We start from the raw sequence: 20,037 nt of genomic DNA on the forward strand, positions 1-20,037 counted from the left end.
GTCTTGGTTTGTTGCCTTGACTACCAGATTGAGAACACTCGAGGAGATACAGAATGTAGTTGCACAGCACAACCTAAGCGTCGACACTTCCATTTCAACCATGATGAGCGACGTTGGGGTGGCATTTGATTTTGAAGACATCAGAGAAGAGGACATTGATGAGAGAAGACTTGGATCAAGATTAAATGAGTTAGGAAAGGTTGCTATCAAGAAGAAACATTTGGGCACCCTTTCCTCCCTCAATGCCTTTATCGGATATGCAAAAGAGTATGAGAAGGACCATGAGAAGACACTACAGGCAGCAAGCAGCATCATGAAATCGGCTGAGCTCAAGATAAAGCATACACCTTGCCCTCCCATGGAGGAAGTCAACAAAAGGCTAGCTAGGTTCATTTCCTTGGCTAAAAGAACGAAAGAAACAGGGAGATTTATATTAGAAGATCATTTGATGTAAGCCCAAGTGGCAATTTCTCTTTCTTCTAAGGTAGGACAAGTGTCTAATTCTGATTGGCCACTATTTTGGTGCCTTCTCATTGGTTGCTACTTTTCCACTTTTTTCATTGGTCCATTGGCGAGGTGGCGTCTTCTCATTGGCCGATGGGGTGACAACCCTAATTAGGGTTTTTAAGATTCAATCTGGATTGTCGGTTTTGCCTCTTTATCTCTACCGTCAGTTGTACATTTTGGCCTCTATATAAGGCCATTTGCTCTCATTTGTGATGGTTGGAGAAAATTGTTGCATAAGCTAATGCCAAAATCACTTTTTCTTTCTCATTGTTGTGACTTGCATGGTGATTAAGAACTTTTGGTATTGTTGCATGGTTTCTACTTCCAAATAGTTAGAGTAAAATTTCTTTTCAAGTTGTTAAGTAAAGAGTAAAGTAGATGAATAGTTGTATGGTAGTGTTGGTGGATGTTTGATAGGGATTTATAACTAGGCCACTAGCATCCTAGCGGCTTGTTGGGAAGCCTTGTATGGTAAACTAGTTCATTTTCCTTTGAATCATTGCATCTATGAAGGTGGAGCTGCCGGTTAACTTTCATTAGATTCGATCCCTGTCTGTTTGCTAATCTTCCATTCATAGGATTAGGAGTAGAATAGCAAGTACTTTAGGAGTTAGAATTTTGAAGAAGGGAGTTAGAAAGGCACAAGTCATAAGACCATTCACCCTCCATCACCATCACCTTCTCCACCAACATCATCTAGCATTCACACCTAATCACCATCACCATCATTCCACCAAAGACCAAGTTATCTTTGAAAGAATAAAGTAAGCTTGCCTACGTGATTACCAGCAAATAACATCGATAACTAAGTTAGTATCCACAAGTGTAAGGAACATTGGAGTTATTCTCATGTCTTGATGAGTATTAACTTTTCAAGAGAGGAATTGAGGATTTGATATCCCATATCAAATGTTCAATTGCTATATGTTATGTAGTGGTACAAAACTAACATCAACATGATGTAGTTGAGCTTATGAAAAACCCATAAGGAAACTGCTAACAAATAAATTTTCGACTTGAAATGAAGGGGAAAACTCTAGCCAAAATGTGCAGAAACCCTAGGCAAACATGGACGAACCAGAACTTGAGGCAAAGGAAAAAAGAAATGAGTCGTTTGCCACAAAAAATGACCAAAATGATGGTTGAAAGCCTTATTACCCACAGAATAAAGGAGCTACGCATGCCCTAGATGCTGAAAAGACCAGAAAAATGTATCTTCAAGCAAAGGAGTGTTTAAGGGAGATCAACTTGATTAATGGCATGGCCTCAAGTTACATGAAAAAATCCAAGAGTTACAGTGACAACACCAAGAAGACTTTGTGCATGCAAAAAATATTGCTTCCCAAAAAACTTGCATGGCAAACATGTGATTCTAAGAAGCAATGATCACAAAGAAACCCTAGTTGGATTTGGAGAAAAAATCCCTGCAAACAAATTTTTGAACACACCTAGGCAAAGGATGTCAAAAATCTTATGAGGCTAAAATTTCATGAAAATTTAAAGATTTTCAAGAATTCTTTCGAAAAATAACTCAAAAAATTTTAGAAATGAAATTGTTATTTTTCAAAAAAAATAGCTCTAATACCATATTATGTTAAAATAATGAATGCGTTATTAAACAAAGATTATGAATGATCTATATATACAAGTATACACAAGAAAGTTTCTATAACAAACAAAGAGAGGAAATAGAAACATTCTGAAGAGAGAAATAGAAAGAGAGCTTCCATATTAAACAAAGAGAGAATATGAAAACAAAGAAGAGAAGTGACCATTAGAAATAGAAATAAATCTACGAAAGACAAAGTTAAAAAAAATAAAGAGACTTAATTCTAATATAACAGATCCAATAAGCTTGTGGCATTTCTCTTGGCAGAACTATTGTCAGAAAATATCATACATCTAATATTTAAATTTAAAACATTGAGGGAAAAAAAACATGTAGTACATAAATAGTTACTGCTATTCCATACAAATGATAGTAGATCAAGTTTTCAAACAAGGAAGCAAACTTGCCGCAAATAGTCTTTACCCAAGTCGTTCCCGAGTCCTATTGTGCCAGTAGTTGGCTGTGGTATAGGAATCAATCATTGCACCCGCAACATTTGGTAGGTACTTGACATACTCCAGAGTAAAGTAGTGCCCACGCATCTCATGAATCCACCAAAGAATCTTAGGCAATACACGTGGGGTATTGTCTTTGAGAACAGAATCAATCCACTTCCCAGCAACTGCTGTATTTAGAATAACCAGATCTGCTTTCAGAGCCATGTCAACAGCCTCCTCACCCCTTGCTGGCAAAACCTGATGTGGAAAGACAACAATCAATATAAGAGAAGATGCTTGTACAGGGGAAAAAGAATGCATTAGATAGGAAAACTACTCATGATAGAGAGTACATATAATATATAAAGAACCACATGAAAGAGATGCTTATACAGAAAAAATAAAATTTAAAAAGATTAGATAGTAAAGCGACTCGAGATAAATAGGAAACATGTATAGGACCACATCAAAGAAATGAAAAGTGGCATACTAACAGGGTATGACAATTAAAATTCAGACTGATTATCTGCAAGAGATTATGATTATAATGGACATCCAAGAAATGCTGTAACATTTTTCTCTAATATTTGAGAAATAGCATAATCTCTTATTAATGCATATCAGTTGGAAGCAAACAGAAATTAGTAATTAAGCAAGCGTCATATGAAAAGATGAAGTTGGTTATTTTTCTTTGGTTAAATATTCCATATTATTATCTAGCGAGACTGTGTGCTACAAATCATCTTTTTTCTGACACTAAATCCTACTTCATATCTATGCCCAAGTACTTATACAAAAAATATATATCCTGCAAATGTAATGGCAGTGCTAATCAACTATTACAAATCAATCTGTTCAATAAAAACCCATAAAAGAGCTTCAACAAATATTGGCAGAATATGAAGAGAGCTTATTTCAATAATTTGATAAAGAAATTAAACGTCAAATTCAAAGAAACCGGTTAATCTATTGCCTACAAATCTGTGATTTTACATGATGACTTCTCATAATATCATTATAACAAGAACATACTTGAGATCAGGTGACATTAGCTAGATAATATGGGCTAGGTCATCTGGCCTCTCAGGCTGTCACACATTTATGAACATTATTGTTTCAAAAGTATTTCAACATCCTTCTACACAATACAGGCCATACAGTATTCTGATAGAAAAACTTAGTTTTGTTAGAATGAATAATCTTTCTTTGGTTGTATTTATTTATTTAATAGGATAAACCAAGGTATCCCTTATGTAATTTTTGTCCTCTAGTACAAGTGTGAGGACATGTCACTTGTTTGTCCTCTAGTCCATGTGTGAGGACATGTTATTTGTGTAATTCCTTTATTAAGGAAAATAATTTATTCGTTCTTATGAGGATTATGACATTGGCACACACACTTATGAATGTGGCATTCATACACATGGGAGTTACTAAATAACTCCTCTTCTCATCTCTATATAAGAGATGCTCCTACCTCATTCACTACACGCACGCACACTATGTAGTTCTTGTAATGAGCTTATGGCTCCATCTCTCTCTTTCATTCTTTAGGCATTTGCCTCATTCATATAATTCACATGGGGTTTTTTCTTAATTTTTCCCTTCAAAAATCTCATCTCCATTGTGTTGATCTTTAGAATCACTTTCAAGTTTATGAATTTATGGTAACAATTTTATTTACAAAAATCTTTTGGGTTCTTTCCTTTCATAGTTTTTCATTAGAATATTCCTTATAAGTTTCCACTGCCAAACAAGAAAAATACAAAACAGATTAATGTCCACAAATAAACAGAAGTGATTAATGGGAATGAAAAATTAAAATAAATTATAAAACATAAGTACTAGAATAGAAAGACACAAGATATGATTATATTTGAATACAAAGTAAAATTACTAATATTCGGGCCAGAAGAACCACCAACATCATCTTTGTAATCGCAAATGGAAGTAGGATCCAAGAATGCTCGTAGACACAAAACTTTTGGAGTTTTTGTCATGTCCCTGCCATCTTAGGGGAATAGCTTAACAAACCCAAATTATAGGCATTATTCCCTTAGCAGCCAACCAAGGTAAAAATGAAAAATAATACCAAAATCACTTAATACAGGGAGACCTAGCTATCTACGCCCATATTCAAGCAAGACAAATAATAAATATATTGGATGATCCTATTCAATTATGACAAAATCCAAATAATATCTTCTCATGAAATTGAACTTAAATCCAAAGTCATAAATCTCAACTCCAACAATCAAAACAATGCTGCACAACAAGAGAAAACCATAGACCATAACACGATGATTTGCTAACTAGGGAAACCCTTGATAAAAGGGAAAACCCTGGTGGGAATGGCACCCCCAAGATAGTGTACTAATATATAAGTTACTTGTGAAAGGTTGTGACCCTATTAGGAGCCAATTATAGTGAATTCAGTACAACGGTCCTTGTTAGAGGACAGATCCCTGTTAGGAGAACATGAACCCTTGTTAGAAGGTTCTAACCCTGTTAAATGTTAATAAAGAAACAAATAGACCAGCTATCTAAATGCTCTAGCAACTGTGACGATAAAACTTCGGAATAACAAATCCAAATCAAGTGAACTGACTGATCTGCAACTTATTTGACAAAACAATTCCTCTGAATCTCAACACAAACAACCAACTTAATCTATGGTCTGCTCTAATCATCCAGCATTCAAGCTTGCATTCACAATATCTACAATGATCATACATCTCATGTCCAACCAAGGAAAACAACTTTCCTTTATATCCTCACAAAAATTGATCAGGTCGGCCTATTATAGTTTCCCCAGTGTACATTTAATTACAAAGAACCATGCTAAGGCATACACACCTTCATAAGCTTCATTACAAATATTATGTTAATTTCCCAACATTACAATACAATTATTACATTTTACAATGATAACCAAAATGTTTCCTCAACCCAGTCGGCTGTCAGTAAAACATACTATATGTTTCACAACAATGACCATTCGAGAATACACCCCAAGTTTTCCTATCACAAACATAGCTGCAAAACATATCTTCTACCATGATCCAAGTTCGCTATCATTAATTCCACTTCCGCAAAAAGATATAGCAATTATGCTACCAGCTATTCTGACATTATTTCCTGTACACTAGTCTGCTACCAGTCTTCACCAAATGAAATGTAACTTACCCAGAACTCAACATAAAATCTAGCAAACATAGATATGATATCTATACACATCCTTGTACATAATTCTAAGCTCGCATAGCTTAAACTTTTCATGCCAACTTCGTTGTGCCAACAATCATCCTGCGATATAGAAAATCTATGTCTGTCATGACCACATAAGCATAAGTTGTCATCAATATAGCACATAAACAGTACATTCAAGTGCCAACTAAACCTCAATTTCAAACAGGAATCACCATTAGGAATTAAAAAAGGATCTAAGGCAGTGAAATATTCCAACAACAATAAGAAGAAAGGCAACAATCTGTTAATCCAAACTAAATAGTGATCAAGAGTCATTCAAGACCACAACAAGTAGAGACAATGACTAGTAGCAATTAAGGCACAACCAAATAATAAGTAAGTTCTGTAGAAGGGGTGCAATTAAGAAAAAAGAGGTTAGATAATTGAATGAAAATTCAAAATTAAGGAGCATGTCCCTTCTAAAAAGATGCCACTCCTCGAGGAGTAATAAGATATAAATAGACGAGGGCTATGACAGGTAGAACATCATCTAGCAAGTAGAGACGTACAGCAGTACATCCCATCAGCATCGAACACTATTAAGAGGCTTCAGATATTCAACAGATTATATTAATCAAACTGTTGAACTACATAAGCAAGATCATATCTGTGAAGACCATCTTCAGGAACACAGAAGCAAGTCAGAAAAGCAAGGACTGAAGCAATTCACAAGATCATTAGACATCTATATACAAGCATACTTCTGCAGATTGGTAGGCTAAGTTTACATCAGATCTGCCCATATATATATATAATGGAGTATGGAGAGATAAATACCCATAGAATATGAGATGGCTCAATTGTCCACAACCCACCTCATAAGAGGATGGTAAAAGGATCATGTGACGAAACCAATATGGGCACTTGCACGTGTGAGGAGGCCAACAGAACACTTGCATCATGTATGGAGACTAAATGGACACTTACATACAATCAAAAAAAAAGTTAAAACCTTACAGCCTCAACTTAAATTCTGCAAAGTGGCATGTGTCTGTTAGAAAGAAGAGACATTGATAAGGAAAGCGGGTACAGGCAAACCACTAAGCAAGCATGAAGTGGACTCTAGTTTGCATCCATTCTTGGGCTTAGTGTAGAAATGGCATTACCTATCTTGTGTCTCCTCCAATTTTTAGTATGCTTACATAATGTTATTGATAGTTTATGATTATGATGTGATCAATAAATGGATATATAGACGTATATTTGTATATCTTGCTTATATCGTGAATGCAAGATTTAAATCCAGGATCACAATATTCAAAGGAATACCTAATTGGTAAGATGTAACCCTAACCCTAGTTTGTGTAATTGTGATTCTAGGGCAAATAAGGACAGGGCATCACAGTTCACCTATTTGCAAGTTGAGATGGCATATATTGCTTAACTCATAACTCCTCAACAACTAAAGGAACTTGACAAAGAAATGCAAAATATATGTAGGCCAAACATGTACAAAAGGTTGTAGATGTAGCAAGAGCATTGAAGCATTTATAGAAGCAAAGGCTACTTGTCAATTGCAAAATGCCAAAAGCCTATCAACAACATGCATAGCATCATCGATTGTAAGTATCAATAAGCTCTAATCACATAGGCCAATATCTAGGCGAGAGGAGACAAATTACATTGACTTGTATCTGGATTTGATTGTGTAAAGAGTTTGGATTGTGGAAATTTGATCTCTTTAGGAGACAAGTTGCAGTAAGCTAAAAGAAAATAGACAACTGATAAAGAATGTGAATAACACCTATTCCAGTGTAAAGGATGTAAAAATATACAATACAAGCGATTGCTTACAAATATATAAACCTATTGGATTCAAGAATCAAGGAGAGGATAGTCTAAGAAGATGTAAAATTGACTCCTAGTCACTCTCAATCAATGGATTAATTAACTGAACTTGACTAAGACATCGATGGCACCTAACTACCATCAATCAAGAATCAATCAAGCAATGGTGGCACTTACGTACCTTTAGTAAAAGCGTACACATGACATTAGCTACCTACATAAGGATAACTATATATTCCTAATATCTACACCCCCCATAAGAGGAAAAATGTAAATTATATGTTTCTTTGGACAAGTAGAAAGCTAGGTTTGTCGCAAAAGAATATGCACAACAAGAAGGGGTGGACAATGAGGAGACAGTGTCCACTGATACAAGGATGGTAATCATTTGATAAAAAATACTCCATTATTTTTCAATTAAAATGGGAAGTGTACTATATGGGCATCGAAAGAATTTTCTTAAACTGAGATTGGCCAAAGGTCTACATGTTGCAACTACAAGGATTCCATGTTTAAGTGTTTTGGTTTGCAAGTTGGTTAAGTCCTTGTACAAACTCCAGTAAGCAACAACCAATTTACACATTCAAGAGTTAGGATGCAAAAGAAATGGTTTTGATCCAAGTCTATATATATAAAACATTGGTGATGACATTGTGAAAGTGGGAATTTATGTCAATGATACCACATTACCGAAATCAAAGCCAAGACAGATCAAAAGCTGTAATATGACCTTTGTCCTATTTATTAAATGATTTGTCTTAGGCCCCCACATTTTTGCTTAGGTGTAGAATTTCAACAACTTAAGAATGTCATATTTGTATAACATACTAAGTATGCACAAAGTTGTTATGCAAAGTTTCAAGATGTGTGCATGTAATATGTCATCTACACCTATAAAAGTTGGGATAAATCTCTCAACAAACAATAATTCATAACTATTGAGTCAATGTATTGTCAACTTGTGGGTAGTTTGCTTTATATTATTACCATTCAATGGACTTGTATTTTGTAGTGTGTGCCCATTTGTGTTTGTGTCCAGGCCACAAGAGGAACATTGACGAGTTGCAGAATTTGTTCTTCAATATGTCGAAGGACAGTAACCTTTGCCATTCTTTATTAATGCTTTCAAAATTTCTTACTATTTTGGCATATTAACTCTAGTTGGATTGGACTAACTACAATGAGATATATTTTTACTCTCGATCAAGAGCAATTTCATATAGCTAGAGCAAATTAGAAGCTCTCTAACTACTTCATTGTGATTTTAATGTTTTTTGTTTGTGTAGGTTATTTCACAATCTGCCAATCTAACTTCCCTTTGTAATCCTATTTAATAGGCATGCCACACAATTAACATGAGAATGCATCAGTTGTCTATGGCTTTGTAATGCTGTAAGCATTACTCCTTTGGTCCTCCAATATCATGAGGGGCACATATCTCCTTCAGTCAAACCATCACTTGCTCTATTCACCTTATGATACTTCCCTTTGTAAGCCTAATTAATAGGCACACTGCACAATTAACATGAGAATGCATCAGTTGTTTATGCCTTTGTAATGCTGTAAGTATTCCTCTTTTAGCTCTCCAATATCATGAGGGGCACATTTCTCCTCTAGTCAAATCATCCGCTTGCTCTATTTACCTTGTGATAGTCATGATGATTGTGAATAAACTTAGCTTGAACTTGATGTTGTAGGTGTATTGTGCTTGAACCGTTATTGTGCAAATATGTCTGTGATGTGATGAGTTATGGCTTCAAGCCTTCTATTGAATTGTAATTCTATTGCACCAATATATCCATGCAATGTGGTGGAGGTCTCTCATACTAATTCTAATCATATTGTCAATGCACTGCAATAATGTTCTAAGACCTTGAACTAGGCATCTCCAAATCGCTATGATTACTTGAGTTTAATACCTCACAGTTTTATTGTAGGGATTCACACTATCTGTCCTCTAAGGTGTCTCATTCTGATGCTGTCCATGAAGGGTAGAGTAACATCGACATGGATGATGTGCAAAGGAGCTCGTTATGCTCCATGGTTAGTGGTAAAACCATAAATGACTACATGATGTCCTTTTGCACTCACACTTGGACATCATGGTAGATGTTTGATGATTTGAAGTGGAACAGACTAACAAAATTCCTATCAAAATCTCTCAACTTGTTCTCATATTTGTGAGCCATGTCCCACCTCTACTGAACCATTTACACCAGAAGGCTATAATTTGTTGTTGAATATTTATAACTTACCATAATTGCCTGTGGTTAAGAGTTTTCATCTTCATATTAAATGTAATCTCTGTCACATGACAAAAAAAATAAGATGATAACTGTGAGATACATACTCTCATTTTAATATCCATAATTTACAACTACGCAGTGGCATGAATTTCAGTATATCCTTACTATCATGAATACCATCAATCAAAAATAGAGCGTCTTGTTTTTTATGATATTGACGGATTTTCAGTGGATGACACTCCCCATAGCTTCATATCCTCTTCAAAGCACTGTGATACTTTGGAGAGGTTCTCTTCCTTTGAAAGTACGAAGTTTCCTTACCAAGGATGGCATTTTCTTTACCATGCATAGTTTAACTCAGAATCATAACAATAAAATTTGATCACCAGATCTAAATCCCTTTAGTATGGAAAGGCACTAGAAGATGGAGGTAGTCTTGCATAAAAGGTTTGCGAGCATGTCCATTAGTGTATCTAACAATTTGTTCATAGCGTACAAAATTTTAATATGGCTTTTCTGCATCCAGTTATAAATTCGTCATGAGACCTCCTCACAGATGGTTCATGACCTACCAAATTTGTTTAAGATTTCTGCATACTGTTATGAATTTACATTAGATAGTAAAACATTTCTGGTACTTGAATCATGTTGAAGATGTCAAGATTAAGAACATCGTGTCCAAGAAATATAAATAAATAAGAATAAACATCATATCATTGGCCACATAGAATCAATTCACCTAGCAATCGCAAAGTAGGATTTGAGAATTCAAAATAGTTGTATTAGTAGGCCCAGTCTGCCATTAAAAACTATTGAATCTTGCTGGTCTTGATTTGCAATATCTGTCAAGCAGATATTCCCCTCTGCCTCGAGTTCTTTCCCACTTGGAAATGTTGATATTGAGTTTGAAGTGGATGAAAATAATGCAACTCTAACCTTTCTTCTCTCCTGTTGTACTCGCATGTTTTGGAGGTAATGTACAAAGAATTCAAACTTCTGCTCTTATTGAGATTGCCAACGTACAGTGTTCTATCTCAATGTAACATGGATGATAGTACAACCCTAGGTGTCATGCCTGTGCTTTGAAATTCTGGAGGGGAAAACTGGTCATGCATCAGTATTTATCCAATAAAGATCTGTACCCTCTCAATTGTCCTTAAGTTTAATGTCAGCACTCCTTGCTTAAGATTTATACTCACTACAGTGATGTGACAGCCTTAAATCTGAACAAAACAAGAATATCAAATTTTCAAGCTTAGCTCTGTTCTATGAGGTTCTAGGATTCCAAATGTCTTGATTATTAAATTTAGAATTTGAATTTCTAGTAGATTCCACCCAATCTAATCAAAATGGTGTCTTGAATGTCATTTTTTCTGACCATGTTACAAGCATTAGGAACCCACAGACATCCCATTTTTCAGTTATTCAGCTTTTTAAATTTAAGTTATCAATGGTACAGCTGAGTTCTGATTATCTCTGAATTGGTTGGAAAGTCGAATGTGATGACTGAGGTTTAAGAATAAGATGTCCCTGTGTAGATTTACAAATTCTGTCAAGCTCTTCTATCTTAAAATAAATTCAGTTGGTATTTAGGACCACTGAAACAAAACAGGGGTATATAATGATATCTCCTCATAATTCATACATATTCATCAAACTTAGAACAAACATTGTTTTTAAATTAGACTGCTATAGAAAACCCAGATAAGAATACCAAAATTGGCAGTACAAGATCTATTTCATTAAATAATTTGAAACCATTGACTACATACTTTTCTAGTAAATGCAACCTAATCTAATCAAAATCGTGTCTTGAATGTCAATTTTTCTGACCATGTTACAAGCATTAGGAACCCACAGACATTCCACTTTTCAGTTATTCAGCTTTTTAAATTTAAGCTATCAATGGTACCACTGAGTTCTGATTATGTCTGAATTGGTTGAAAAGTTAAATATGATGACTGAGATTTAAGAATACGATGTCCCTGTGTGGATTTACAAATTGTGTCAAACTCTTCTATCTTAAAATAAATTCAGTTCGTAATTAGGACCACTGAAACAAAACAGGAGTATATAATGATATCTTCTCATAATTCATATGTATTCATCAAACTTAGAACAAAGATTGCCTATAAATTAGACTTGAATAGAAAACCCAGATCAAATATACCCAAATTGACAGTACAAGATCTATTTCATTAAATGATTTGAAACCAAGGCTTGACTACATACTTTTCTAGTAGATGTGACCCAATCTAATCAAAATGATGTCTTGAATGTCAATTTTTCTGACGATGTTACAAGCGTTAGGAATCCACAGACATATAACTTTTCAGTTATTTAGTTTTTTAAAATTTAAGATATCAATGGCACCACTGAGTTCTGATTATCTCTGAATTGGTTGGAAAGTCGAATGTGATGACTGAGAATTAAGAACAAGATGTCCCTGTGTAGATTTACAAATTCTGTCAAACTCTTCTATCTTAAAATAAATTCAGTTGGTACTTAGGACCACCGAAACAAAACAGGGGTATATAATGATATCTTCTCATAATTCATACATATTCATCAAACTTACAATAAACATTGCTTATAAATTAGACGGGTCAAGAAAACCCAGATCAAGTATAACCAAATTGACAGCACAATACTACAAGATCTATTTCATTAAATGATTTGAAACCAAGACTTGACTAAACACTTTTCTTCTGTACTTCAATATTATAATCTGAAAAGACTTTTTCATTCCAATGAAATTGTGCATCACCAATCAAGAGGTTTAGATCTTAAATGACTTACAATCGATATGTTAGAAAGTTTTGTTAGATTCAACAATGTGTTAATGATTATGAAAAAGTAGAATGAATCACAACAGAAATAATGAACGTGATGAAATATATTGCCTTTAGATTGACTCAGTTATATGCTAACAACTTACTAAAATTCATAGAGTCAAGATAATTATGTCATCTTCCCAATCACTTCTGGTTATTGATCTAATATGGCAATATCCTTTACTTATGCCACTATCATCAAGATGATAAAATTGATCTTATCTAAAAAGCTATTTTAAGATTTCTGTAGTGTTCCAACAAACTAGGAATTAATCTGATCTTGAACCTCCTAATTCATAAAAGACAACTTCTGCGAGACAGTGCACAGTCTCAATTTTCATCTTGTAAAGTCTAACAGACTCCAACTACATTTCAAGTATCACAAGATTGTGGCATTGCTCAAATATGAATGATCTCACCGTGAAGGAATAAGTTACAAGTAAGCTTGGTTGATGTAATGTTCCCAAGTTGCCCAATTACGGAATACAGTGTATGCTGGAGGGACACTACAAGTCTGGGAGGACCGTACAGATGTAGGTTGGTTTTGGCGTACAGAGGTACTATGCCTAGCCCATATGGAGTGAGAATGGAGTGTTTATGGCGTATGGAGTGGAGGGTGTTGGAGGGATTGAAGGTCGTATCTTGTAAGAGACCATACATTGTATGTTGGGTGGAGATGGAGATGCAATGGGAGTTGGGAGTTTGTCGTACAGTGGTGAGGACAAGTGAAGTCCGTACGTAGGTGATGGAAATTGGGTATGGAGGGTGGACGGTGGCAGACGGTGACAAAGAAGTTACCACGTACGAGGGATGTGATGACCATACAAAGAAATGAGGATAGATAGTCATACAGTGGTAGGGTCGTACGGAGGGAAAGATACCTTCACCAAGAGACAAAAACTTGTTCGGAGCAATTTTAGCGATGTTGAAACCAAGAACAAACTTGAGAGAATATTTGGACGCCAACACCCCAAACATATATATATTTGCCAACATGGATATTTGCAATTCTGCCAAGAAATATATATTTACAGACAAAGATGGTGCTCCGATTTTCCAGATCCAAGCAAAGTAAAACAGAGAATGGAATAGGGTGAGGAATCCCCCCGAAACCAAAAATAGCCAAGTAGGGAAGATCTTTCGCTTCCAAAATGGCAAACAATATTGAACTCCCACTGGAATTCACAATACAATAAAATAATCCAAAATTGCATGCGTAAACAACTCAACCTGACAGACATATATACCACATCAAGGGAGAACCTACATGCCGACAGAAGACACAGCTAACACCTACAAAAATAATTAAAATTAAAAAGGGTCTAAGATATGCTAAATGACCCTCTGTCCCTAAAGGATTCCCTATACCTTGAAAACTGTACATCTCAAGCTACTGGCTAGGGTGATAGTTCCTTCGCGTCGTACCAATGTTGTGATCTTCTTTGTACAGTTTAGGCTAACGTCCTTGGGGACCTCCTATTGGTGATCACCTTCGATGGATAAATCCTCCTATTTATCCTCGCCATCTGACACGACCTCGATGTATTGTATAATCCTATCTAGTAGCTTCATCCAACGAAGGTTTCTTCAGCAAGGGTTTGTTGTCTTTGTCCCTAGGAGCCAACAGCGGTATGGAGTGAGAGTAACCTTGAGAGGGAAATGCGGATGATGCCATACTTCATACCTTTTTAATAGCCTCCAAGATGGTGGTGGGATTAAAACTTTTTATCCAATCCCTTAGTGGTTATGTCAATCCATCCATGAATAATACTATTTGTCTCTTTTCGGAGATGCATGTAACCAATATGGAGAGATTCTGAAATTCGGTGATGTAATGGTCAACTGATCCCATTTGCCGTAATTGTGCTAATTCTTTAAAATTGAGTTCTGGGTCTTCACCATCAAACCAATCTATCAGTTTCTCGATGAACTTTGCATAAGTATTTACTTGGTCATGTCCCAACATAATTACACCATGATGCCACCATTCATGTGCCACTCCCTCCAGGTGGAGTGTGGCAAATTTATTTGCTTCCTCTTCTAGCATCAGGTTGAGCTAGACGTAGGTATTGGCCTTCATTACCCATGCCTATGCAGTTATTGATTCAAATCCATCAAATGGCAAAAGATTCACCTAACTTAACTTCCTTTTGAGATCATCATTTCAATATCCTCGGTTGCCACCACCGGAATATCTCATTTTTAATTCCATGTAATCTTTGTATGATATATCCCCTTCCATGTTTGTGATTTTCCAATATTCTCACAATTGTTCTTGAACTTCTTCAAAGATTGGTTCCCTTCCTCTGTGTGACACCTCCATTCATGGAGGGAAAGTTGGCATGAAAGGTCGATGACGCAATACAAGGTAGAAGAATCCTCAAAGGAGATGTCCTAACCCCCGAAAATTAACCACACAATAGAATACAAACAATAACACAGAGATTTTGATCCAAAATAACATCAATTTCAGAATAGATTCATAAGGTTTTCATTCAACATGCCTAGCTGTAAGGCCTTCCGAGTTATGGCCAATTACATAAGCAATTAAAATAGTAATTTTGCAAGACCTCGCAAGATCCAACCACTGGTTAGCCCCGAACCACACTCTGGAAGAAACTCCAAGAAGAATCTAGACTTGTACTCACAAGCCAACAAGCAACCTTCTTGTTTCCCAAACCCACACTTAGCTACTCTGCTCCTCTCAGTTGTTCTTCTTCTCCATGATGAATGATATGACTCTAGACGAAACAAGATCCTCTACTTATACTAAACCAAGCCTCAAGTCAGCCTAGCATAATAGACATTAAATAAACACTCACATTAAATAGGCCACATGTCGGCTTGGCTACAAACATTAGATACAGGAAATAATTAAATACTTAGGACAGACCCCAAGTTGAGAATGCATAACTAACTCAAAAGACCACATAAAAATATATGCCCTTAGGCATAGGTCCACGTGCTATCCAACTATCTAAATCCAAGAGCGCACATGCCAACTGCCTCGGATCGAAGCTTGCGGAAACAATCTCCAAAGTCTGTCAGTAAATTAGAAACATGTGACCAGCAGCCACCAAAACAGCTCTAACTCCAAGACGATTAGTCCAAACTCTATATGCACTTAGGACAAGGTTGCCCAATAAGTCTCAAACACATCCCCTACCACGCGAACAATAACTCCACAAATTTAAGCTCAAAGCCCTTGTATACAGGATTGCTGACTTCCCTAGGATGTTGTTGCATCAATCGACAACGCGCTGAATGGGGATTTGTCTTTCCAGAAACTAAATCGTCGCTATGACCATTTTGATCACTAGATATTTTACTTTCATCCAGTTTCTGCAAAGTTTATTTCATAAGCCGCTAAGTATCGTTAATATGTGCTTGATTCCTTGTAAGCTCCCTCAGTAGTGCCATGACTTCAGCAAGAGTGGGTTCTTGGGAATCTCCTCTTCTATCAACTGAGTGGAATCTCCTTCATTTCCAGCTATATACTTTCATTCACTATCCACAAACTATCACTAGCTCTAATACCACTATAATGTTACCAAGCTGCCGACATGCGCAATATAGCGTATGTTGGAGGGACACTACAAGTCTAGAAGGTGTGCGAAGGGGAGGACTATATGAATGGAGGTTGGTTGTGGCGTACGGAGGTACTAAGCCTAGCCTATACAGAGTTTGCATAGAGTGTTTATGGCATACAAAATGGAGGGAGTTGGAGGGATTGAAGGTTGTACATTATAAGAGACCGTACATCGTACGATGGTGGAGATGGAGATGCAATGGGAGCTGGGAGTTTGTCGTATGGTGGTGAAGACAGTTGATGTTCATACAGAGGTGACAGACATTGGGTATGGAGGGTGGACAGTGGCAAAGAAGTTACCATGTACGAGGGATGTGATGATTATACGAAGGAAGGAGGATAGATGGTTGTATAGTGGTTGGGTCGTACAATGGGAAAGATACCTTTGCTAAGCAACTGAATGTTGTTTAGAGTGATTTCAACAATGTTGAAACCAAGTGCAAACTTGAGGGAATATTTAGATGCCAAATACAGCAAACACAGATATTCGCCAACACAAATATTTGCAATCCCACCAAGATATATATATATATATATATATATATATATATATATATATATATATATATATATATATATATATATATATATATATATATATATATATATATATATATATAAGATGGTGCTCCGATGTGCTAGATCCGAGAAAGTAAAACAAAGAACGGTATAGGTTGAGGAATCCCACTAGAACCGAAAATAGCCAAGTCGAGAAGATCTTTCACTTCCAAAATATTGAATAATACAAAACTCCAACTAGTATTCACCGTACAATAAAACGATCCAAAATCACATGCCTAAGCAACTCAATCTAACCAACATATATACCCCATCGAGGAGGAAACTATGTGCCAACAAAAGACATGACAAACACCTATTAAAATAATTAAAATACAAATGGGTCCGAGATATGTTAAATCAATTGGTCCCATAAACAAAGTTTTAATATATTATTTATTTTATGACGGAAACATAACAGTTGCCCTCTCATATCAAGGTATCTGACTTCAAAGATTTAAAAACCAAATGACTCTGATCAACGACATATATTTCATTTAACAAAACAACTGATTAAGATGTATTCATCTCAGCATAAATTTAATAGGTTAACATATTGTTACATATCAATAATTTATTAACTTTTGAAGAAAGAAAAAAAGTTGCCCTTTTTTGGAAGATATCACCTACTAATACATCTAGTCTAAAGGATGTTAACAGGACTCGCCATCATCATCACCATCAGATAGTTCAACATTTATATGTGTAAAGTATCTTTTTAGTTAGACAAGGGTGAATATAATACCATCATCATCAGATAGTTCATCATTTATATGTGTAAAGTATCTTTTTAGTTGGAAAAGGGTGAATATAATACCATCACTCCTCTGTCCAGCATTCTTTGTTTCAAATTGTAAGTGACCTCGTCAGTTTCATCCAGTTTCTGATTTGTAATCCATACAACTTGAGTGCCTGCGTTTCTCAATAGAAAAGCCAACTCCATCAAGAGTAGCGGACCACCTGGATAAAAGAAACATGAAGTCAATCTCAAAAAAAGTTGCCTTTAAGGCACATATGTAGAAATTTGTTGGATGGAATAGAGAAATTTGTAGAAAAGAAATAAAACAACTTGAAGAAATCTTTCAATCACAGTATATGGCAGCAGAGAGAGGCGATTCTTCCCATTATAAATCACAAGCACGGAAAGCGAAAGTATGATAAATCGTGCGCTCGAGAAATTTACCAAGCAACAGGGTGCAATGGCCAGGTTCTGCTGAAATTGGGAATAAGCCTGACCAAGTTAGAGACGAAAAAAATGAAAGCCTCAAATCTTCAGGCAGCTAAAGCAGAATGGTTTCTACAGATACATTCTTGGTTTGGTCCTCCTGATGTTACACACTACATTCTTGTTTTGGTCATCCTGAAGTTATATACTACATTCTCCTTTTGTTTCTCCTGAAGTCATACACTACATTCAATAGAACTTAAATGAAGAACTTTACCTTGTTACTTGTGGACTTCGGAAAATTGGAAAGAAACTATCTAGAAATTATAATGGGACAACCATCTCGAAATCCGCTTGTTATAACTAGTTCGTTTAAAATGCATTCCCAAGATCGACCCAATTTTTGAGCAAAGTAGTGCATTTAACAGGAGATCGTTTACTTTGCTAAGGCTGTAAGTAACTAGGGTTCTGGCGAAACACGGGAAAGATGACTGCAGCGAAAATAGAAGTTGATACTAACCCGAAAGGGAGAGCTCATGGGAAACCAAAAGCACGAGCTTCAACTTCATGAAGTCCAGCGCATTAGAAGTTGCGGCAGTCATTCTGGCGGATCTATATTGATCGGGTACATAACTTCTTAATTGCGGATGAAGGTGAGAATGTTGTTCGTCGCAGACAGATCTGAAAATAAGAGCAAGGGCTGTGGAAATGCAGAAAATCACCAGCAGTGCAAGAAATATGCACTGCTTCGGAACACCCAACCAGATCGCGCCTCCACCACCACCCCCTCCAGGTTTTGCCATTACAGTGAGAAAAAACTTGAATCTCCAACTACAGATCTATGTTGGTTTATGACACTCCACATTTACTGGCCCAAAAAAGAGAAATAAAATTGCAGAAGAATCAGTGGATAAAAATACAGCGGGCGTCCTGAACAGCCGCGTCGTTCAAGTTAATTACCCTTCCCTGTTTTAGATTAATTTACTCTCTGAAATGAACAATAATTTCATTTTATTTTAGAAAAAATATATATTATATTCTATATTATAAAATATAAAACTAGCACTTGTACATAAAAGAGGTGCAATGGTTGTGCCAATAGTAATATATATCTTGTGCCAATAGTAATATATATCTTGTTTAATATATTATGAAGTTGAAGAGAGGTAATAACAAGTGTATCCTCCTCCTCCTCCTATTTTTCTTCTTTATCTCCTCCTCCTTGGACTCATTATTCTCCTCCTCCTTTGACTCACTCTTTTTTTAGTTTCTTATTTTGTATCTTTTTCTTCATCATCTCCTTAAATATCTCTCTTTCTCCTCCTCCTCCTCCTCTTTCCCCTATTTTATTATTTCTATTATGCTTCTTCTTCTCCTTCTCCTTCTTCTCCTTTGTTGTTTTATCCTTCCCTATCTTCTCTTTCTTTGTAGTGTTCTCCTCCTTTTTCTTCTTCTTCTCTCCTCTTTTCGCTTCTTCTTTCCCTCCTTTCCCTCCTCTTCTTTGCTCATTTCTTCTTCTTCTTGTTTTGTGTCTCCTCCTCAGCCTCAACATCCTTCTCCTCGCACTTCATCAAAATTATCACATTATTCTTGTTTATTTGGTAGCACTTTATTTTAGTATCACTTACTTCAAAATGACTTCTTCTCCTACTTCATTTTAATATCACTTTTTCACTATTTCATTTATAATGTCCTAATGAAAAATGTTTTTTAAAAACAAATTGCTTTCCTTTGTTTGATTAATCCTTATGTTAAAAAGCATATACCACAAATCAAAATTTTCAAATAGAATTTACATAGGGCACCTTTAGGGATTAAGTCTTCAAAAAATTGAGTATACTTTAAATATAACACAAATGATTCAATACATTTGCTTTTAAGTGTTGGGCTTGGTGTACATTTTGAAACAGTGAGTTGAAAATATTTAGGTATGTAACGAGTGTAATTTTTAGTTGAGTATTCCAAGTAGTATAATATCTTAACCTTGTCAATTTATGTGATACAAGATGTGATTACAACAATATATTATTTATTTCAAATTATATGATGAATGTG

The 20,037-nt window shown here is 35.7% G+C and overlaps 1 protein-coding gene across 1 annotated transcript in view; it reads right to left on the reverse strand.

Annotated features, from left to right (window-relative positions):
• The window catches only part of LOC149548253 (uncharacterized), a 41,806-nt gene extending 22,841 nt beyond the window's left edge, over positions 1-18,965 (reverse strand). The window contains exons 1-3 of the mRNA XM_089792312.1: positions 18,503-18,965; positions 17,635-17,777; positions 2,540-2,811 (exon numbers count right to left, since the gene is read on the reverse strand). Coding sequence (XP_089648438.1) covers positions 2,540-2,811; positions 17,635-17,777; positions 18,503-18,785 — 698 coding nt within the window. The 5' untranslated portion in view covers positions 18,786-18,965. The remainder of the gene's footprint in view (positions 1-2,539; positions 2,812-17,634; positions 17,778-18,502) is intronic.
• Between the last annotated feature and the right edge of the window lie 1,072 nt (positions 18,966-20,037).

The sequence above is a fragment of the Cupressus sempervirens genome, chromosome 7, assembly GCF_028749045.1.
Source record: "Cupressus sempervirens isolate cs-2001-9-10 chromosome 7, ASM2874904v1, whole genome shotgun sequence".
In the NCBI taxonomy this organism is placed as follows: Eukaryota; Viridiplantae; Streptophyta; class Pinopsida; order Cupressales; family Cupressaceae; genus Cupressus; species Cupressus sempervirens.